General features: G+C 34.0%; 1 protein-coding gene across 2 annotated transcripts; it reads right to left on the bottom strand.

The window, feature by feature from the left end:
* Positions 1 to 699: 699 nt before the first annotated feature.
* Positions 700 to 6,968, bottom strand: LOC118182936 (THAP domain-containing protein 2-like). Of its 2 annotated transcripts, XM_085807161.1 has the most exons (4): positions 6,782 to 6,968; positions 6,220 to 6,380; positions 5,855 to 5,947; positions 700 to 1,801 (listed from the first exon to the last, which is right to left on the bottom strand). In XM_085807161.1, the coding sequence occupies exons 2-4, from the start codon at positions 6,370 to 6,372 to the stop codon at positions 1,766 to 1,768; spliced, it is 282 nt and encodes a 93-aa protein (XP_085663287.1). In that variant the 5' UTR covers positions 6,373 to 6,380; positions 6,782 to 6,968; the 3' UTR covers positions 700 to 1,765. The 2 variants fall into 2 exon arrangements, 1 of the variants encoding a protein (XP_085663287.1); XR_015038370.1 differs by lacking the exons at positions 5,855 to 5,947; positions 6,220 to 6,380; positions 6,782 to 6,968 and adding an exon at positions 3,168 to 5,677.
* Between the last annotated feature and the right edge of the window lie 17,355 nt (positions 6,969 to 24,323).

Here is a 24,323-nt window from a genome sequence, read left to right on the forward strand (position 1 = left end):
CATCATAAAGTCGCCAAAAGTAGCCAAATCCTGTGTGCACCGGATACTAGGATTAAACCGAGGTCTTTTTAAGGTGAACTGGCTCATATCCAAGTTACACATGGGGAAAGCCACGAAAATGCCCATGCAGCCAGCCCATTTGCCGGGATTCGAACCCTGGACCGAACTACCAGTGTTCAGCGGCTTTTACCGCTTGCCCACTGGTGGGCTTGTGCGATTCTTTGACTTCTTATTTTGGTTTTGTATAGCGGCCATTTTGAAATTGTGCCTTCCTGACGCCAATCTTGGTGTCAAAAAAGAATCGCCAAAATACAAGGGATACCCAATTGTAAACTTTTACCTAAAATCACTACTCATCATGACACCAAATTTTTTAAAATGAATTTAGATCAAGACTATGCAAATTGTAAACAAAAACCAATGCACGTATAAAGAATTCTTTATTTGATTGCAGTCTTAATGTGACATGTCAGAACACTTTTCATATTTCACATTTTATTTATTCATTAAAAATTATTATGCATTCAAGTTTGTTTTCATTTTAAACTTAGTTTTGAAAAGGCATAATAAATTATTTTCCAGAATATAATATCTGTTGTAATGTCCATAGATGGATTTATATTAAAATATAAAATTTTATTTGTTAGAAAATAATACAAATTTTCATAAATTTAACTGCTAAAGAAAAATACACAACAGTACATTTATAACAAATTTTATTACAGCATCTTTACACATATCATTATAACTGAAATCCGACACAATTTATTCTGCGTTGACACAAAAGAAATACAATGCAAGAATATAAAACTCGATCATTATAAGAAATGAACATTCGTAATATGAATCATTTATTATCTTCATAATAAATGGTTTTCTCTCCTTTTAATGCAATATTCAGGTATAGAATCCAGTACAGTTCTGTTATGGGGAAGCCATCGGCAAATTTTTTGCTAAACTCGCCAAGAGACTGGTTCATATGAAGTCGCCAATGTTTACTTCTAAAGTCATTAGAATGTTAACTTTTTTAAGAAAATGTAAAAGAATGTCTTTTCAAAATTGGCAATGAGAATGCAAATTCCAAAGATGTAATGGTCACTTGTATTTCAATCAACAGGCCTTCAACACAAGTTTCCCATATTCTATTATAAAATCTCTGGTTTCAATGATAAATGTAAGAGAATACATGTCAATATAGAATAATGACAATACACCAATGGCATTTTAGGGGAAAAAAAAAAAAAAGTTTGCTTATTATCAATAATTAAATTTACAGTTATATGAAATAAAATAAACATACCCATTACATGCATCACAAGGTAATTTGTTTAAGAAATATTTTTCCATTCTTATGATACTCAGTTTCATAATATCCACAATTATCTGGGACATTTTTTTACTTCTTCAGCACATAAAGCTCTTGCAATAATCAAAGATCTTTCCATCTATTTTATAATACTGACGATTTGTTACACAAGACACCACACTGATAAGCACAAATGTATATTACCAAATGAAGAGTTTTTGTTGAAAATAAGGAGGATGAATTATTCCAATACTTATATTTGGAATTAAATCATGCACACAATCAAGTTCTAGATATTCCTTTGTTAATCATTTTCTTTATCATTCAGGACTGATCGATATTCTTGAACAGAGTGGTGTGACAATGGATATTGCACATATTTTTTAGTCCACAAAGCACCAATTCTTAACTTCAATAAACTAAGATATATCCTATGCATTTTTACACCTGAGAGCCATTTCATGATAAAAACACTCCTTTCTTCGTTATGAATACCTGAAACAAAGAAAGAAAAAACAGAACAAATTTATTTTTTAGTCTTAAATCATATATCATATAACTATTATACAGGTGAAATGTTATAAAGACCTATGTATATAACTTTGTAAAGACTTATAAATTAATATCATGATATATTTATAGAGCTTGGGTCAAAATTATTATTATGAAATATAATTATTGCTGTATGTCTCTTTTTCTTTTTAATAAACAACAAGGTGTTAGCCGAGGTTTCCAAGCCTCATTACCAAAGTGTACGTGGTAGAGCCTTATCATGTCAGGAAAAGTGCAATGACAGAAAAGGATACCAGACGTCCCTTGCAGTCACACTTCATCATTCTTTATTTATTTCAATAACTTTTCAAATTTTTAGTCTGTTTGCTTATTTTTCATGTTCCAAAATGAAAAGTCCCTAGGCCATTTCCAAGTCGTTTTCCAGTAGAAGCAGTCCGGCTAATTCTATCTTTGGATTTCTTAACAGTGAGATTTTTTATGGGGTGGGGTAGTTAGCCCCACACCCAACCCCCAACCTGGAGGACCAGTTCCCTAATATAATCCCCAGGGGCAGGGTGCCCGGCTATACCCCCAGACGCTGGGTACCCATTTTAGTCGCCTTTTACGACACGTATGAGCTACATTGGGACTATTCTTTCACACCCGGTCACCACACGGGTATATTAGTATATTTATTTGTGCTTATTCACTGTGAATAATGTGAAGAGCAAATATTACTTGAGCTGAACATGTAGTACTATCCAGAAAGAGTCCATACAATTATTGCATAAATAGAAATATTGGAGTTAGATTGTGCAGAAAGAAGACATTATGGAATTTGTCTTTTTTCTACACTACTACACTATGCCATGTAATATGTTCTTTCTACACTACTACACTATGCCATGTAATTGCAGGATACAAAATCTTAAATAATGATGAACATTTTAAGAAACACAATTGAAATACAAAATAGAAACTTTGGGAACTTGAGAAGTAACTGAGTATAAAGAAAATTTTAAATAACATAAAATCTTCAGTAATGCCAAAAACTTGGTTAAATAACTAAATAAGCAAAGAATAATATCTACAAGTCCAGAATAAATTATGATATTTAGCATTTAAATGTATAATAAATATGCTTCTTAAATCTCAGCTGCTCAGCAACGATGACACGTAGATATTTAGCAAAGGCGCTTGTAAATACAATATAGAAATTTCAGGACCTTGAGAAGTAACTTAGTATAAAGCAAATTAAAAATTATATAAAATCTTGAGTAATATTAAAAACTTGGTTAAATAAGCAAAGAATAATATATACAAGTCCAAAATAAATTTTGGCATAAAGCAATTTAAATGTATAACAAACATGCTTCTTAAATCTCAGCTGCTCACCAAAGATGACACGTAGATATTTAGCAAAGATGCAGTTTGAGAGAACTTTAAAATTTACTTTTAAAGACAGCATCAATGTTACTTTGCAAGTGTCTGAAGTTTTCTTTTTTTTTCTTTATTGGACTTAATATCGTCATTTTTCCTATTGCAAAGATTCTTGAGTATGATATTTGTTGATATCCAAATTATCAGTTTGCTTATACTTTCACTTGTATGACCATTATCACAAATAATATCATCAAAGAGCATTTCTTTTAATTCTAAAATTTTAAAAGTCAAATTTGCAACAATTTTCCTCTGATTTTGTTCCAACAAAAAATCTTCATATTCTTCACTATACAGCTTATTTACAATTAAATAATTATACATAATTATATTTACAATAAATGGTTTTGGCCACCTGAGTCCACCACCATCAAGATTCTTTATAAGATCATACGTTTGATCATGATTAACTGCGGAATTTATTGTAATGTTTTCTTTGCAGGTACAGCATTTTACTTTCTTTAAAACTGCATGACAACAGTAACCACCCAAATAAGTCAGAACTGGCAGATGGCTACTAATGCCCTTCACATCACTCTCCGTAATATTTAATGATGGGTAATATACTGTATTATCTAATTCTATAATATCATGAAGATTATCATCATATTCAAATGATGTTAAAGGGACAGTAGTATTTTTAATAATCAATTCTAACTTAATACTTGATTGTATTCTTAATTTTTTTTCACATTCTAATAACTGTCTCATTGAAATATGATACTGAGAACCAGAAAGTTGTCTGTATTTACCAAACCGGGCTTCAAGAGCATCAGTCTGAATTTTTCCTGGAAGTATATATTTCATTCCAAGCTCTTCAACACAATATCTAGTCAACTCCAGTATACCATAAGTAGTTTGTTTGAGAGCTGCATGAGTTTCTTTTGTAAGTATGCCTGTTGAACATTTCATTGATTCCCATGCATCTAACCAGTTAAGAAACTGATTGAGGAAAATAACTTTTGGATCAGAATCATCTGCTGTTAATGGCTTCATAAATTCACTCTTTTGATGTATACCTTTAAACATAGTTTTAACATTCATAATATCCCACCATTTGCATATTATGGATATAAACTCAGATGTATCTGAATAGTGTGGTATTTCATGCAAAAGACCCAAATGAATCAGACCTTCAATAGTAAATTTATTGAAAATCTTAAGAACCAGTTCAATGTTTTGTTTCTCTAAATTAGAAGGTGAAAGACTTTTTAGAGTTAAACCATTAGAAAATGCAATCAGTTGGTCATTTTCAATTTCATGTAGCTTTCTCAAAGACATAAACGAAGCAGTTTTGAAGTGCTTCTTTGAAAGATCTTCAATATTTGGAAAAAACATACATGTACAGGATTTTTCTGGTTCAGCCAATTGTTCCTTATATTTTTAAATAAATGAACTGCATCTGTTATGTAGAAAAGAGGCCTATTCCCATTCATTGGATGTTTGTAAACAAATGAATTACGTGGTGGATTTGAAAACAAACTCATGGCTTTTCTATTTATTGCATTGTTGTCTGTAATAACACAAATAACAATAATTCCCATATTTTCAAGACCTCTAATCACTTTTTTAATTACATAATGTAATGTTTCAAAATTTATTGTGTTAACAGGCATAATATGTACTACCTCTTTGAATGAAGATTCCAAACTGGATATCATAAAAGCAAATGCACTGGTTGCCAGACTGGAAGAATCAAATGCAGCCCCAACGACAGAGCCTCCTTTGTAATCAAAATATGGCTGAACATAAATTTCATCTACCAAAAGAATCACTTTTCTTTCTCGATCCTCAAGGAAAGTTACACGATTTTTTATATATTTTAAAAAATTTTCATCAATTGTTTCATTACATGGTGACAATACTAAATTGCTACAAATTTTTTTTAAAGTCGAAGGATGAGGCATAATAATACTGCCACTATCCCTTAAAAATTTATATGCATGTGGTGATATAGTATTTAACAAGCATGCTAACACTAGTACATCAGGATTGCATCTAAAATTATTTTTAGGGCAAAGTAAAAGATTCATCTGGTCTTGCAAAAATTTAATAATGCTCTCATTTTTGTCGTTAGAGATAGTTTGCAGTAATTCATTAATTATATCAATTGTTATGGTTAATTTTGAATTTAACTCTTTGGTTTGAAGATTAGCCAATTTATCTAAAACAGTCCTAATTTCATTAAAATTTGTAACTTTATGTGGGAATGTGTAAGGAGATAATTGCATAATAGATTTTCCTTTAATAAATACAGACATTTCTTGATTGTCATTCACAACTACAGAATAATCAATTGATGGCCCAGGACTAAAAACAATATGAATAAAGCAAACAGTTGAGGTATCTGGAACTGTGTATACATGCCAAAATGCTGATATTCCATAGCGATCAATACATGACAAAATATCATTAGAACAATTAATTTTCAAATCATTATTATACATTTCATATTCTTTAAGGCTTTCACGCAATGCTTTCTGTAAATTATGGCACTCGCGGGCAGTTTTTTTTTGCATCAGGATCTTCTCGTACAATGGTGCTACTTTTTGAACTGTATACAGATGGATAGTCCTTAAATATTGATGGCACTGTATTTTCTTTTAATCTACGCACCTGAAGTGGAGCAGAAATTAAAATTCCATTCTTAGAATCAAATGCTGAAGCTTCAACTTTAAAATCACTTTCCTTGAAATGCAATTCACAAACCTTTAGAGAAAATAAAAAAAAAAAAAAAAAAAACATTATGTTAATAGTAATAGTTTAAAAATCAGAGGGTTCATTCTGAGCATTTGTAGTAAAGAATATTCATTTCACAGATAGAACCAGAGAATATTTGCAGTGATTAAAGCTCTATTTCAATCCTTTATTTCTGTATATCCTGGTTTATGTAACAAAATATTATCATTTAAAAATTTCTGAATGAACCCTTATATGTAATTAGAATCTACACTATTAATTAATAACTCTACTTTACTTACCTTTGAACTCTTTTTGGATGAAAAGTCTTTCCGTTGGATTGCAGAAAGCCACTCTCTCTTCAAATCTTCATTTTTAGGAAAGGAGAATACAGACACTTTTGGTCCTGTTGGGTAGTTTCCCTTACATAATGGTACACAGCATCTACCCGGCATTTTAATAACTGAAATGTTTTTATTTAAATTAATATATAAAAGGGAGTAAATAGTTATGTATAAAATATAAATTAATTATTTTTAAATATAAAAGGGAGTAAATAGTTATAGTGTATAGCTAATGGCATGTAAAATTTTAAGAATAAGCTGTGTTAGCTTATATTATAACATCAAATTTATACAGGTCCATAAAAAGATGTTTTATTCTGAAACAGATCAGGTAATATAACTATGCGAAGCCCGTTTATTCTACGATGGGCTGACACAACATTATTCAAAAAGAAATTATACATAGCACAGCAGCCTTGTCTCTACCAGAAATAACACATGTATACTAGAACATACGCCTAAAAACGTTGATATAATTAGAAAAATATAACTTTACAGAAGTAAAGTAATGTATTCTTACCTCTCTAAAATACATCCAACCTTAAAACCATAAAAAAATCAAAGTATTCTGCTTCAGCGTTCGCACAACGTAAGAAGCTTCAGCAATCAGCAAAGAGCCACTGCATGCGTTCCGAAGTTTATTATGACCAGAAGTCGTGACGTCACACGAATTTTCGAACCGCGCGCTTAGGCTTGAAGTAGAGTCGGTGTTGCCTCTGTGGAGGAGGACATGCATCTTGTAGTAAGGAATGCCCCAAAAGACGAGGAAATATAGATATTGAAAAAATTAATGAAGATACACCAAAAAATTCCCCAAATATGCAAAATCAACAGACTCACTCTACTCTCAGCCAATCACGTAAGGATCAAGGATCAAGGAAGTGCAATTTACGGAGTTCATAGGCAATTACGCCTTTACCTCCACATCTTCAAAGGAAATTTAATCGTCCGAAAGAGGGTATTGTCAAATAAGGTAACAATTTTGATAAGCCGAATGACTTGGAGTAAGTGCCTTCACACTGAGTCAAAAAAAGGCAAAAAACTCAGAAGGTCTTAATTTTGCGCCGAAAAAGGGCCAGAATAATTTAGATAATGGCAGCCAGAAAATTTTGACTAGAAAAATAAAAGGTGAAGTTTCCTTGAACCTTGATAATCATTTTCTTTGCATACGTCAGGTGAAGGACACGCATGGGAATTCCGATGCGCGCTCTTCGAGGTGGGGGGGGGAGGGGGAACCTGTTTACAGGTCGAAAAAGTGGTTCTGTCAGTGATCAGCTGGGAGGGAGAAGTTTCATTTTTTGACCGCTATTCATTGCGGTTTTTAAAAGCCAAAAAGGACGCTGTTAAGCGCCTAAGAAAGTTCCTTCTTAGAGGAAGAGAGAAGTTAAAGTTTAAAGAATCTTTATCAGTTTTAGAGAGAACTTTTTCAGTTTTATTTTAGTTGAAAGATTAGAGTAAGTTAAATCAGTCCTATCTGACTGTGATGTTTCTTGTTAAAGAAACGCTAAGGAGGTTCCTCGAGTTAATGCCGTGTGCATTAAAGAACTTTAGAGGCGGGGGGGGGGTTAAGGAACGAGAGGTAGTTATTCACGTGGTTATCAGTGTGCTCATATCTAGCCCGTTTAAATGGCAGAGCCGAATATTCCCTATTAAGTACCGCTCTGGGCCTTTTCCGGGAAGAAGCAACAGCAGGATCATATACGGGTAGCATATGAAGCACAGGATTTGCAACACGTTGAATATTTTTGAAAAATTTTTCCGAAAGTCGCTGTATATAGCGATTAATGGGCATAATTTTGAGGTCGTTATGAATCTCTTCGTTCCGTACAAACCACGGAGCTTTTAGAATTTGCCGAAGCATTTTAGATTGAAAAATTTGGACATGTTTTCTGTTAGTCAGTGCGCATGGGCCCCATACGGGACACGCATACGTAAGAACCGGCCTAATCATTGATTTGTAGAGCAAGATTTTGTTATCAGTTGACAGGTCGCTATGACTAGCTAAGAGGGGGCGTAGGGCGGTTTTGACAGCTGTCGCACCTGCTATGATTTTGCGGATGTGAGGCTGCCAAGTTAATTTTGAGTCTAGTAAAACACCTAGATATTTGTAAGAAGAGACCCAGGGAATGGTTTCACCGAAGAGCATTAAGTTAGGTAAATTTGGGATGTTTCTTCGGATGAACATGGTGGCAGCACATTTTGCGACATTAATTTTGATTTTGTACAGACCGAGCCAGAGTTCTAAGGTCGAAAGGTAACTCTGCAATTGTGAGATTGCCTGGAGGGTGTTGGAGTGTTGAGAAATGATGGCTGTATCGTCTGCGTATAAAGCAAGATCGATATTTGGGGCCTTAGGAATATCATTTACATAAAGGTTAAAGATTGCGGGGACGAGGAGACTTCCTTGAGCCACCCCAGCATAGATTGGGCGGGGAGAGGAGAATTCGTGGTTAACTCGCACGCAGAAACTGCGTCCGGTCAAGTACGAGTTAATAATTTTAATGAGATGAGCCGAAAAACCAAGCCGCATGAGCTTGTAAATAATCCCGTCATGCCAAGTCCTGTCAAAAGCTTTGGCAACGTCTAGATAGACAATTCCAGTTTTCTCTCGTTTACGAAAGCCTTCATGAATGAATTCCACTACACTGAGTAACTGGTGTACCGTGGAGTGTGTAGGTCGGAAGCCGAATTGTTCCGGGATTAGTAAATTTTGATCCCGACAGAATTCATTCAGGCGATTAAGTAAGACAAATTAATAGATCTTAGAGAGAGAAGATAACAGACTGATGGGTCTGTAATTGATGGGCAGGTTTAAATTTTGTCCCGGTTTTGGAATGGGGACGACTGCTGCAATTTTCCAGCAGTCGGGGAAATAGCTTCTCCTGAGCATTAAATTTATGAGTACCGTGATCCATACGATAAACATAGGGGGGAAGTTTTTGATCATGCGATTCGAAATAGAATCTATGCCAGGTGCCTTCTCAGGTTTCAATTTATCTATGAAAACCATGACTTCAGTAGGGTCCGTTGGCCTGACTTCAGTTGTGATAGGTTGTGTTAAAAAATCTTTAACCCGTGCTTGTATGCGCCCCTGTGTAACCGGGCGGTTACAGTAGAAGTCGTGGTTTGGTGCGAATTGAGTTGCAAGGCTGTCAGCTATGACATTCGCCTTTTCTGAGTCAGTGTAGGCCATCTGAGCGCCATCGGCCGTTTGAAGGGGCGGAATGTATGTTTTATGTTTGCGTAATCGGGCGGCTGCGCGCCAAATCATTTTGTCTTCAGTCGTTAGGGACTCAATGTATGTTTTCCACTCCGCTTGTTTTAATAACCGGGTTTCGGTCCTTATCTCGTTCTGTATTTTGCGAAATTTGGCACGGATATTGGGATCTCGTGACCTTTGCCAAATTCTTCGCAAGTAATTTCGCTGCTTAATTTTGAATTATTCTCAGGTGGGAGCCTAGCACCTGGGTGGTTGTGTGGTTTTGAAGCCGCAGCTCTCGCTTCTTTCAGTAAAGACTCCAGACTTTTGATATGCCTGTCAAAGTCCGAATTGCTGGAAATTTTGATGGGAGGGAGTGAAGTTTTTTCCAAAATAAATCTAAAGTCGTCCCAATTTGTTGAGACTTGCTCCTTTAATTTTGAGTATCGATTTTGAATATCTAGGGTTATTAAAACGGGGTAGTGATCAGAGTCCAATTCCTGAATTACTTTTATCTCATGCCGAAAAAATATATTATAAAAGGCAGCCAGATCAAGAACTGCAGGGGACCCTCTAACAGGGTAAAAAGTCGGGAGGGTAAGGCTATGATCTGTACATGGTTACTCTGGCACCATGAATTTAGACTAATACCACACCTGTTCCTATTAGAACAAAACCATGCGGTATGGCGTGAATTTAGATCACCAGCAATTATTAGGTGATTTGAAATATTCAAAAGTTTATCAAAATCACTGACAGGAAAAGCTGGCCTTCCACGTGCTGTAGACAGTGGAGGTAGATAAGCTGAGACTATTGTCAGCGGAGAGGAATTTTGAAGGAAAATTTTGATGATTGTCGCTTCCAAAAAATTTAAATCAGGGGACGGTATCATGTGGTGCTTTAACGAACGCTTCACACAGATACAAGTGCCACCACAGGGATTTCTGCCCTGTGACACCCTGTCAGTACAATAAATGTCATAATTCCCAATTTTCGGAGTACTCCCTGGGGTAAGGTGAGTCTCTTGGACTAAAAACACGTCAATAACGTGCTCTACTACAAAATCACGAACTTCGTGAATTTTCGATGTTAATCCATTGGCATTCCAAGTGCAAATGGTCAGTTCTCTGGTGGTGTTTGAACTGTTATTCATAAAATTGAATTTTAAGCCGTTATTAGAGGTTCATCACTGAAAAACAGAAGACATGGGTCTAAAAAAGCCTAATTAGGTTGAAAGCTCAACATAGCTTTCATAGATATAAAATGCCCTCATTAAAGCATCTGCTTGCCTGAGTTTAGGCATTGCTTTTTTGAAGGCAAGGAGCAGAATATGCTTGTCTACCGCTGGGTCGCGGGAGATTTCAATTAAGCATTTTAGTGTAGATGAGAAGACATCGTCGTAATCATTGCTACACTCTGCTGTGGCTGACACTGCTGGGGCTGCGGGGCTTCTGCAGCCGGCAGTCTGGGATTCGTGGATTTGAATCCGTGCTCGGTGGTGTTCTTCACCATCTGTGCATAAGATAGTGAACTGACGTTGCTTTGGGGAGCAGGCATGGGACGTCTTGTCTCAGCAGTTGCTGGGGGCTTAGAAGAACCCTGCGGGGGCTGTCTGAGCAGCTTCCCTAGTCTTAGGCGCGGAATTTTTACCACGAGCCCGTTTGTTACCTGGGTAGCGGGGACAAAATTTATAAGAAGCAGGATGATCTCCACCGCAGTTGCAGCAATTTGCAGGTACATCTAAGCCTTTGGTACACTCACGTGCCCAATGGGGTCCAGAGCATCTGACACAACGGATTGGAAGGGTGCAGAGTTCCGAAGAATGGGAAAAGCCCTGGCACCGAAAGCACTGATCTAATTTTTAGTATCTTTTATCGGGCCCTTGCGCCCGCGGTAATGCTCAATGCTGATCTCTGTGCCCCACATGTCAGTGACAGCAAACAGATGATCGATGAAGGCGTGAGGGATGACTTGTAAATACACAAGTGGCATTGGGCGTCTGGAGCCAGGCTGAGTAAGCCGAACGATGCGATGCACTTTAAATCCCATCGCCTCAACCTCCTCTTTGATGTCCCGGACATCTGTTTCAACAGGGAGGCGATGACAATTTTGACTGGCCGGTCCTGCTTGAGATCAAAAGTTTTGAACTGGATGCCGGCTTGCTTCATCCAGCGGGTGACCTCCCTGAACTCCAGCTCTGTTTGAACAAAAATTTTTAGATAGGGTCCAGTCAGGATGCTCCGTAAATTAGGGGCAATTTCTCTCATGAAAGACACTTGTGTCTTCCAGTTCTTGCTGCTTTTGAGATGTATTGCCGGAATCTCAGACTGCGGTGGGGGGGATACGTTCCGTGCCTGCTCGGAATTAACTCCCTCAGTAGTACTTGCAGTAGCTATTTCTGCGTCATTGGTTTGATCGCTGATTAAGGAATTTTTAATTTTTTCGTACTTGTTACTACTCCTCTCCTTTTTAGGAGTAGCATTTTTTGAACTGGTTAGCAATTTAGAATTTGAAACAGTAGCATTTGTTTCTTTAGCGTTTTGTGCCAAATCATCTATTGGGAGATCCACAGTAGGCGCCTTCCCTTGCTTTCGAGCCGCGGGGGTGATAAACCCGTCAGAGTCGATTGTGTGCGTCTTTCGCTTCCGCGATGACGTCGACTGGACCGGTTTCCCCCGCACCTCGTGCGTGAGAATAGATGCCTCTTGCTTGCGAGGATCTTCTGTGGATTGAGCGGCAGCCATCTTGGCTAAGCGCTCGCTCTCCAAAATATTAAGAAATTCTTCTCTGGCCGAGGGAAGGTGGAAAATTGGGACATCTAAGATATTGGCAATGTCGTTGATGTTATGAAAAAGGGTCTTACCCGCTTGGTCCAGTTGCTCAATCCAGCTAAGTCCAGGGGCGAAGGCGTTCTTTTCATAACGTTCTGGCGCTGGATTGCCTCGAACTGTTGCTTGAGGTCATAAAATTGAATGATGAGTTGCATTCGTTCGTCATCTGGTGACGCAGATTGCACAGGGGGAGCCTGATCCCTAATATCACACATATTCGCATCAATAACATCATTATCGACATTAAAATTCCCCGAATTAAGCTGAGTTGGCGGGAGCTCGTCACACGAGCGACCGTCACTCTTGCTGTCCATCCTCGGAATCCCCCAAATCACGTAATTTGGGCACTGCCCCGTACAACCAAACATATGGAGCGATTACCAAGAGCAACCCAAACACGGTTAATGACAGGAAATTCCTCAAGAAATCTATAAATAAGAAATCTATAATAACGATAAAGAAGACCAATCCTCCAAAAATAAACGAAAATCAGTAAACAGAGACATAGAAAAATATTCCTTTGAAGAATTCACCGGGTTCATTACTGAAATTTACCAAATTTACCAGCAATACAAGCAGGCTTCTAACCCCGACTCCAGGCTCAAGAATGCAATGGCTCGCACTAAAGATATTCATCCAGAACGAGCATGAATAATTACCGCAGTGGCTAATCGCACCGACAGTGCGAATAGCTAACAGGCTATTCACACCACCTACTTTCGCGCATGCGCACAAGCAGCCCAGGTACCAGCATTTTACCGCAGTGGCTAATCGCACCGACGGTGCGAATAGCTAAAAGTCTATTTACACCACCTACGTTCGCGCATACGCACAATCAGCCCAGGTACCAGCATTTTACGCCTATTTCCGTAAGGCTGGCGGTAGTGAGAGCGAAGGTTGTTAACCCTAACTCAGCAATAGAAAGGTTTGTTAGTAGTTCACCAGCAAGAGAATAATTTGCAAGTAATAATTATCAGTTACAAAGACGAAGTCAATCTATATACATGAAAATGTGCAGGAAATGAGTAGATAAAATAGGGATTTAATGATGGTTCTGATTGCAAGCGAGGACAAGTAATTAGTTAAAATCTTTAGTGTGTTGACAAAAAGGCTACAGAAATTATTTAAATTCTTTTATTTAACAGAGGAATTTTTATGCAAACTTAGACCTGTTCTGATAGCATAGGACTGTCAGAATTTATTATTCAGTAAAAAACTTACTGAAAATGATAATATTCTTATATATTCAGCACTTCTTCAGTATCCAGGCAGGTTTATAGGTTTAAATGCCATATTTCAAAATTAAAGTTATTTATGAAATAAAGCCTTACAAAATCTGATAAATCATTTGTGTGTGCAAATTTTTAAATCTAAATCTCTTACATTAAATTATAACTGTCTTTTAAATTACATCCCATTGTTTATTTCAATTTAATTGATTAATGTGTTTGTACTAATATTTCAAAGTTCTTTGAAGTACTTTTTGTGTCCTGAAAATGCCAAGGAATTCCATAAAAAAAATAAGCAGGCATACAAAATAATTCTTTTAATATTTCATATAATCGCTTTTAACTTATTTCATGTCTAAATTTTCTGCACAGAAATCCGCTGTCTAATTTTTAGTATCTTTTATCGGACGAAATTTTTCAAAGAGGAATGAATTAAAGGCATGATTGAGCAAAACACATCTTTAAAGCTAAATGTATTCTAAGAAGTATAAAAAATGTCAGCACGATTTCCCCCCCTTTAAATCAGTCATTTAAACTATTCAAACCGTTCAGGAAAAGGATAAACATTGCGACACATAAAAATCTGCCTTTTTTATATATACTTTAGTAAAAGGAAATGCGTTCCTTCTTTTTATAAGAAAAGGAACCCATTTTCCATTCTAAACTTTTGAAAGTCGCCAACGCTTAAAATATGATAAACTACGCCAAGGTAGAAACCCGCCTTTTACAACTCAATGCGCACGCGTGCTTAATGTTGGTGCGAATAGCATAAGCGGCTAATCGCACCGGTGGTGCCAATAGCATCGGCCAAAAATTACGCCCATACGACTAATCCAAATACCATGCAACATATTAATTATGCCAAGTTTATATTTTATAATAGTAATGGTATTAAAAATCAAAAAATTGAAATTCAAAACTGCATCAACCAGCACAGTCTGGATGTAATTTTATGAAGTGAAACCCACCTCAAATCAAATGACAAATTTAAAATTCCCAACTACAACATCTATAGATCTGACCGTCTTCATAATCGTAGTGGCGGTACAGCTATTCTCATGAAAAAATGTCTGAACAGTACCATCTTTCCTCTTCCCCTTATGAGCTTTGAAGCAAGTGTATCTATTTTGAACAGTGATAATAAAGAATATCTCATCATTGCTGTTTATAAGCCACTCAACAATAGCCTCAACACTCAAGATCTTGACTATATTCTCAAGTTATCCAACTATTATTGCGGGAGACCTAAATTGTAAGGACGCTAACTGGAACTCCAGGCGAAATAATCCAGACGGAATTATTCTTAATAATTACATCATCAACAACCCTGATATCAACATTTATGGTCCAGATGAACCTACGCATCTTCATCAAATCTCAAATACTTCTGATGTATTAGACATCCTAATTACCTTCAATGTTCCTCAAATACCTTTTCTCCAAGTGGATAATGAACTTTCTTCAGATCACCTACCAGTACGCTTCACTTTGTATGGCTTAAAGCATGGTCTTCCGCCTATAAAGTGCCGCATTAATTGGGAAAACTATGCTTAACACCTTGAAGAAAACATATCTGCTACCACTAAAATGACTAATAAAAGCGAAATTCATGATGCCACAGTCTATCTTAGCAGTAAAATCAACGAAGCCATCAACCACGCCAAATTTATTCCAAAACAGACTAATTATACGGTCCCACAGAATATTAGACAGAAAATTACAGAGAAAAATAGACTAACAAAAATTTATCAACGTTCTCACTCCACCCAAGACAAAAGAAGATTTAATGCTGTCAATCGGAACCTCAGAAAACTTATCCAAGAGTACAGAAACAATTGCTGGGATAACTTCATTGAAAGTCTTTCGCACACCGACCATTCTGTGTGGAAAGTTGCTAAAGCTCTAGATATGATATTTTCTACTACTTTTCCTTATCTTTTTATCCGCGATTAAATTCGCATGTAGGTATGGCGGATAAAAACCGGTATTTTGATTTGTGATCTGACTTCGTCCATCCAAAAATGGAGTTGCTTAGCTTTTGCGAAATGTTTGATTTTGTTCAAGGAGGCGTAAATTCTCGCTATATTACTGAAGCAGAGAGAATTTTAAAAAGCGCATCATTTGGTAAAGCACGGAATTTTACTTGAAAAACCCAATGTACAAATTTTGACTTCCTATTGAAGGGTAAGTTCTATAGTGTAATGATCGCATGAAATCGACGGACATTTCATTGTTGGAAAAGGAAAAATAATTTATTTATTATTTTTTTTTAATTTCTTGTTCATGTAAAGGAGGAATTGCTGGCTGTTGTAATCATTGTGTCGCTGTTTTGATTTTAACGTTCACTGAATGTAAGCAAATGATTTCATATGTATTTAACTTGGGATGTCCAGAAATTCTTTGCTGTCAAAAGTGTGTTTTTTTTCCATAAAATTTATTTTGAATCATTATATACTAAAAATATATTGATCTATATATGCGTTTATTGTATTTATACATGCATAATAGCACACATAATACATAGCATTATATGTTATACATCATATTATAATTTATACATAATATATAGCTATTTAGCTTAATTTCTAAAATTGAAGTGCCGGAGCCCTATGGAAGACCGTCAGCAAATAGGGAACAAGAGTAAATAAATAAAACGACTATTAAACTAATTAATAATTTTAAAATTCAATAGTCAATTATTATGAAATTAATTAATATCTACTTAATTATTGTTTATTAAATGCTATTTAATCAATAATTATATATAATTAATTACAATTTAATTGATAGCTTTTAGATAATTAGTTAATTATTTATTGAAAGATTTAATAATTAAAGATTAAAGTAATTAAATATTTAAAATTAAATTAAATGTAAACAGATAAATTTCAATTTAATAAGCGATTTTTAATATAAATTTATTGCTAAAAATAAAATTTTCAAGATAGAATTCCTACTGAAATTGTTATTCAGTTACATAAAAGCTGCAATTACAATATTCAATTACAAGTGCAGCATCCTTCTTGCTTAGAGCTCTGGTGCACTCCGGCTGGAATTATGATTTTTTACAAAAACTAAGAAGCATCGGAGCCGGGATCCGGGGAGCTCCGGCCCAATTTAAACTCTGATCATAGGGTGAAAAAACTTCTTTTATCATCACAAAAATTAAATATTATTAAAATAATATAAAGTAATAATTAAAATTTATAAAGTATAGCTGATGGAAATTCAGATAATGCTGAAAACAGGGCAAAAGAGAATGATGGTGTTAGCGTATGAGAGGGTGGAAACAAAAAATGAGGGAAATCTTGGTGAGAGAGAATGTTTTCTTTGACCGCGGCTCTTTGTTGATATAATTATAGCCATTAAACGGATGTGTGTCACGGGTAAAATGAGTCCTCAATCTGAATCCTAAGGATGAATGTAAAGTTACTGGTTACACTTTTCGCTCCCCGTATTTGGTTACACTTGTGGATACTGTGACAAGATGATGTATAGAAGCAATGAGCCATTTATTGCAGTATTTCACTCTTATTGTACTCGTTGTCACTTTACGCACATTTAAGAACACAAATTTTCCTTCCTGCGAGGATAACTAACTCTAACCATCGATTACACTAGATACGATAGCATGGCGAGAAATTTACGCGTTCCTACTCAAGTCCCCCAAATTTATTGCCATTCGTAAAGGGAAAGGTTTCCGAATATCAGTGAGGGGACTTTCCTTGAACGTCTCATGTTCTCATTAGTTCGCATTTCTAGGAAAATTGAGTATTGCAAGATCTGCTTATTGTTAAACTAAAACGTTAGGAATTCTACTTTTTTCCCCTTGAAATTGTAGTTCAGTTTTGTAAAATGAAGTACCGGACCTCATCTTAGTTAGGGCTCCGGTGCGCTCCAGCTAGAATTGTAATTTATTTTAAAAATTGAGAAGTACCAGTTCTGGGCTCTGATGCAATTTAAGCACTGGCTATTATATACATAATAGCACTACTTATCAGATGCAATTTTGAGAATATCAACAAGCAAAGCACTTAAAAATGAAAAAAAGACACTTGTAAAAGAAATATTAGTGTTCTATATGTATTATAGAAAATACATGAAATGAATAATACCATTACCAAACACTTCAAAAAAAAAAAAAAAAAAAGCAGATTAAGTATTTTCTACCTCAGTACTCAGTACTCAGTACTGTAAAGCAATCCTGCCATATAACGTGTAGTTAATTTTTGATTACATAATATTACAAGCATTTTCTTTAGATTTGTCCTACGAGTGGTTAAAACTGATAGTTCAATCTCAGCTCAAATCCGGGTGAACAAGCAGTGCAGTTTTTTTTTTTTTTCGAATACAAGCGAGTTTCCCCTATAAAGTTTTCATAAAGCATTCTTCTTCAGGCTGATAACCAATGTGCTTAGTCATATTCAAAGACCCTAATCTAACCTTACCTTTCATTTAGATTCCATATTCACATGTTATATCTTTATCTGTTAAGATTTGTTCATAACAGGATCACCAAGCTTCTACCAATCCAGCAGGAGCATACTCAAAACGTCAAATCCATGTGATTGATAACAAAATCGATGTTTTCACCTTGCAAACCTTTATAAATGTTCCAAATTTTCTTAAGGATTCTTAATCACCTTATTATTTAGAAATGCGTTTATTGTTGTTTTTATATTAACAAAAGCATTTAAATATAAAATATCAATTTTAAAAATAAATGAAGTTTTCTTTTAACCAGATTTGCTTTTCTAATGCTGTTTTTAATTAGTAACATTATGTCTGAACAAAAAATTTAAGAATAAGTCTATTAAAAAGGTCTGTGTGATAAGTCTATTAATGAATAACATTGTATGAACTTCATCATCTTTGAATATGAAACACTGAACTAACTCTTTGAATATGAAACATCCTAAATGAAAACACCGAGTCCATTTCAATCTAATACAAGAATAAATTATACATATCAAAATTCACAGTAAGAGCTTCTCCGTATTATATTACACAAAGATTAGAAACCAAGTCTCCACTTACAAAATCTTACACTGACATAACGGTCTTGTACTGAAACAGAATTGTAGCAACACAGATGATATAAATTACATTATGCCAAAGAATTATTTAAATTTCCTGAATAAATTATAGCATTTAGAGTAAAGAAAGACACACACACAAAAAGAAATTCAGATTTGTTGTAAAATTGGTGCCATGTCTTTATGCTATAATAACTTTACACATTATCTACACATGTGTTTTCCTGTCAGTCAAGAAGATTGATGGAAATATTGTTCTTACAAAAATTATTCTGACATATATTTGGAGAAACATATATTTCTTTTTGAGTTACATGATCAACAGAAACTATACAGCTATAGCGTATAAAAAACTTTGAAAAATTATATATTGAAACTTGTGGAAATTTGGGGAAATTTATTTGGTTCGATAATCAAGAGGTAAAAGTGGTTTATTAAAAATTTCTCAGTGCTATAAGAAACCAACGAGAATTTATGAGTATGTTTCGATATCATGTTTATCCATTATTGGGGCTAACATACATTGTTATCAGTTTATGTTTGCCCAAAATGGTCAAAGGTTGAGTAAAAATATTAGGAGTTTGAAGATAATCATCAATATACCTTAATATCTTTGCAACAGAAATATAATACCAAAAAAAAAATATATATATATTTATCAAATGAATTTTAGTATGCCATAACATTTTCATGGGAAAATATAACACACCTCTTAGATAAACAACTACAATCAATATATACAACAGCCATTTCATTTAAAAAAAAAGGCATAAATTACATTAATCAGATAAAATTTGTTGTAAGAGCTTCATTATCTGGTTAAAATTCTTAAGCAAACAAGAAACCATTTCAAGTACCATAACATAATTTTCATAAGAGAATTCCATCCATCACAGAATATTAAAAGCACTTTGGTAGAAATTTGATCATTTAAAAAGTACAATTTCATATAATGCACATTTTTTATTCTTTATTCTTACGGAAAACATTGTATTTTGAAAGAAAGACGACGCTTTCTTTCTTATAAGTACATAGACTCCAGAATTCTAATAATTATAATAAAAAAGGCATTTGCCAGCAAAATAACGGTTAACTATAAAATCATAACCATTTGTATAATATAACCATTTGTATGCACTGTCTTTGGTCGCACGTGTACCAGGAATGCATAAAAAAAAACCTAACACTTTTATAAAATGCTGAAACTAGGGGTTGGATAATCAGAAAATACTTAAATATTTAGTATTTGAATGAGGTTGATTGTGTATGCTTTATATAGCTGTGTCCAAAAACAATGTACTATTCGTATGTAACACAGAATAAAGTATACTAAATTACTGTTGACAATTTCAGTTTCTTGGTGCATATTTCATAGCTGATTATACACATGTAATATTAATGTGTGCCAGTTTTCAATCGAAAGCACTACACAAGGGCATCATCTACACCCTTAGGTATAGATGAGCCTGAGCAAGCTTTACTGTAATCAAATAAACCATAACCATTTTACCTTAGACTATTCATTTAACAACTGCGGCAAAATTTGGTACACTTCTGTTATCAGGACCGAATTCAGAAATGTATGTATGAATGCGTTCACATATGCACGTATATATGTACGTATGCATGTATGTTTGTATATAAACACACATATAAAAGTGCATACACACATACATACATTTCTGAATCCAGTCCCTATAACAGAAGAGTACATAGATTTTTCTATATAATAAAACATAAAATTTATGTGTGTATTTTTTTATAAAGAACAATATATCTGATATGAATCAGCTGTCATCAACTAATGTCAAGAGCAAGTGAAAAACAAAAGAATAATTATATAGAATTAAGATGTAATATATATTAAAAAATTTTTCTGTAGTGTAACTGTTCTTTTATTCATAGAATTTTATACTTGTATTTTCTTTTATTCAATCATTAACAGTTAGAAATGAATAGTGATTGGCTAAATATGGATATGTTCTTGTGTGTTTCATGGAGTTCTACTTCTGGTACTTACTCTGCGACATACTGAATTTAATTTTTATTTGGAAACTGATTAAATTAATTGTGATGGTGTGTGCTGAGAAATGGAATTTTGTGAAGAATATTTAAACTTGCCAATAAAAATAGGAATAATTCTAAAGTTTCTGTCAACATTTTTTATATTGTTATCAAATGTGACTTTAAAAAATTCTTTTTTTTTATAGTAAAATGTGAATTGCATTAAAAGGGTATGATTTTATTTTAATTCCTTTATGAAAATAATTAACCTAAAAGACACACAGATCTCATTAACATATGAAAAACATAATAGTTCTATAAGCAATTCAAATTATATATTGTGATATACAGTAAGACCCCGCTTAACGCAGGGGATACATTCCATCAAAATAGAGCGTAATGCGAAACAGCGCTAAACGAGGCTATCTTTACATGTAAATATTGGGGTTAGGGGAAGATGGCTAGGAAATTGGTTAGGTATTAAATTTAAAAAGTATGTTTTTTTAATAAAAATAAAACCAAACATTTATTTCTTAAAGCCCAAATTAATACCACATTATTATTTCTTGCAAAAATGAAAACAAAATATAAATAACAAAACGAATATTCTTAAAAAAAACAAATAAAATTCTAAGTCAGTCATATTTAGTTAGCCATCCGCGTTTTCAGTGTTCTGCCTTTTTGTGACAAAAGCATCTAATGTTGTTTGCCTTTTTCTTTTGCGTTCTTCTCTTAAAAGTTCTTCATAAACGGATAGAGCATCTCTAACACCACGCCTTACTTTTGAGCTCCTGTCAAAATTCGGATCATTTTCAATGAATTGATCCATTATTTCAGTTATGGTAGACAAACTCCTTTTTACAAACGCCATCGAAAGTTCATTTTGCTCTTCTTCTGAATCACTGCTGTCAACATTTTTGTTTTCTTCTTGTTCAGTTAATTCCTTGAGCTCATCATTAGAAAGACTAGCCGCTGCTTCTTGAATTATTTCTTCGACATCTTCCACATTTACCCCTTCAAAATATGTCTGTACAATACCGCACCAAACAAGAAATACAAGTACACTCTTTCGGATATGTATTTGAAACCTATCGCTGCATAATATTTTGGGGAATCCCCGTATGCTGCAAGCGATTTCGTGGAATCCCCGGGTTGAAATAAAAGAGCGCTAAACCGAAACAGCGTTAAGCGGGGTCTTACTGTATTCTAAAAGCAAAATTATATAATACATAATGATATAAATTAAATACATATAATAAATATATAAAACTCTATAATGGATAATGATCATAACTGTATAATAAATGCGAACACACATTATATCACTGTGCTGTGAATGGAAGAATATTTAATTAGAAATTTACCTTTTATATATATTTGATAACATGGAACAGTAAAACATAAAGATCACAAGAAGTTATGAAAATAGGTTATGCAACTTAAGAAACAACAAGTTCTATGAAATGCACTTTAAGTTACTGCAATATCATGAGACACCATAAATAACCATAAGACGCGATAACTTAAGACAATATCATAAGACATACTACCAAGATAAGTATAATTTGTTCCTTCTTTTACATCAATAAGTTTTCTTTAAAAATTTAACCAGTGAATGCCAAAACAAATTTATTATCGGTGCCTTTGATGCAAGGTCACACAAAGATACACTCGATTTAGCAAATTTCTGAAACATTATAGTTAAAAGTGTTAAATTACAACTGTTAAGAAAGCAATTGTCTGGCAAATTTTAATTCTTATATGAAAACTGAATTAAATTTCGAATAAGTGACTGAGCTTGTACAGTATTTTAGAAGATATTTCATGTTCATACACTGAAAATAAATTGCACTTTAATGAAAGAGCTGGAAATATAATCTGCATGATGCATAAAATATGATCAAATCTATTTGTTAAACACTTAATGCTTACTTTCAGGAATGTAGCTAGAGGGTAACAGTTTTTATATATTATTCTGAGAAATAACTTAAGATTGATTTGCAACACTTGGTATAAATAAAGATATTTTTCACCAAAGAATTAATATTATTTTCAGACTTTTTACTGTCAAACTAAATGTAGAAGCTAGACGATTTGAATATTTCATCTAACCTCTTCATTTAATGACATAAATGTATTTTTAACAGAATTAATTTTTACTCAGGGAAAGAACATGTTGTCTAGCTGCCCGGGTTTCAGCCCAGCTTTAATACAGAAAGCGAAAACACATCAAATACAATTGAATGATACAGCATTTTAAAATGTTGCAAAAATTTTAAATGCAATTTTGTGGAAGAGCTATTGCAATTACCTACATACTAAAACTTTGACCAAAAATTCAAGAAAACAAAGATACTCCCTTTTCTTTCCAATGAACAAAAGTCATATACTAATATAGGGATGCTCAACTTATTGTACTATAAAACCTAAACATAAGAATGAAATTATGTCAGCTATCTGAGATGTCCAATACCTAGAAATTCTATATATTGTAGAATAGAACCTGCGTCTGAAAACAGACGACAGGTAAAACATAATTCAAATACTTTACTTTTAGCCTGGAAGCAGGTGTTCTATATTAAACTGTCTTAATTCACATACAGAATTAGTGATATAATAGCTCAAAATATTGTAAGAATCAAACACGCATTATACAGTCAAAAGTCTTTAATCCGGACTCGTCGGGACTTCGGCGATTCCGAATTATCGATTTTTACGGATTATATAGATCATCAGTTTAAATCTGGTAAGATGGCATGCAGAAATTATAAAATGAAAAATATGAAACCGTAATTTATGAAATAAAGAGCAATTATGATCTAAAGGGTATCAAAATTTACAAAAAAAAAACTTAATATTTATTTGTTTACTTTATTAAACATTTCTTTCAAAGCGCGCATGCGTAATGCATACATTACGCATAGTCGAAAGTAGAAAATTGCAACCAGAAAACTATTTCATTTGTATTCATGATATTTATAATTACGAGGAATTTGATTTAAATCATATCAAAGACTGAGTACATCGAGATGAAATCTACATTATAAGCCGAATAAAATAAAAACATCTGCCCTGAAGATAAGGATAGTGCTGACAGATCAACTTACAGTTCATTGCGCGCCGTCTGTTTATCAACTGCGTTGCCGTACGCACAACACATGCGCAGAAAGTTTGTAGCTTTGAGCTCCGGATTATAGATCATTCCGGATTAACGACTTTTGACTGTATTAACATTAAAAAAAATCTATATACATTTATTAGTGTACGAGTATTGATCCTGAAATATTATAAGGTCACTTTCAAAGAAATGATAGAAACATTTCATACGGGGAAGGGACATTCTCTCTGGCTGCCCGTGTTCCATCCCAGCTTCTGTAACATAAGTTTCATAGTAGAATTTTAAAATTCCAGGAAAGAAACTTACGAAGAAATTATTGAACATACATGGTTCTATGATTTAGCCATTCTTACAGACATAATAACTAAATCTTAAACTTCAAGGAAGGGGGAGAACTAAATTCTTTGAATTAACCCGTTCACGATGGGCAATTTACTATGCTAAGCCTAACTTAAATTTAAAAAAAAAAAAAAAAAAAAAAAAGGATAAATGACATTCGCCTTCTAATTTTAGTTACATTATGAGAAGAACATTCAGGTAGTCGTCAGAATTAATTCTAAACCTTTATTATTATATTTTCCTTAAAGATTTTATAAAATACTCCTTCTAAAATAATATAATTTTGCCCTTTTCCCACAAATAAAT

Source organism: Stegodyphus dumicola, chromosome X1 (genome assembly GCF_044657685.1).
Source record: "Stegodyphus dumicola isolate Sdum_Otavi_A_Nest chromosome X1, ASM4465768v1".
NCBI classification, from domain to species: domain Eukaryota; kingdom Metazoa; phylum Arthropoda; class Arachnida; order Araneae; family Eresidae; genus Stegodyphus; species Stegodyphus dumicola.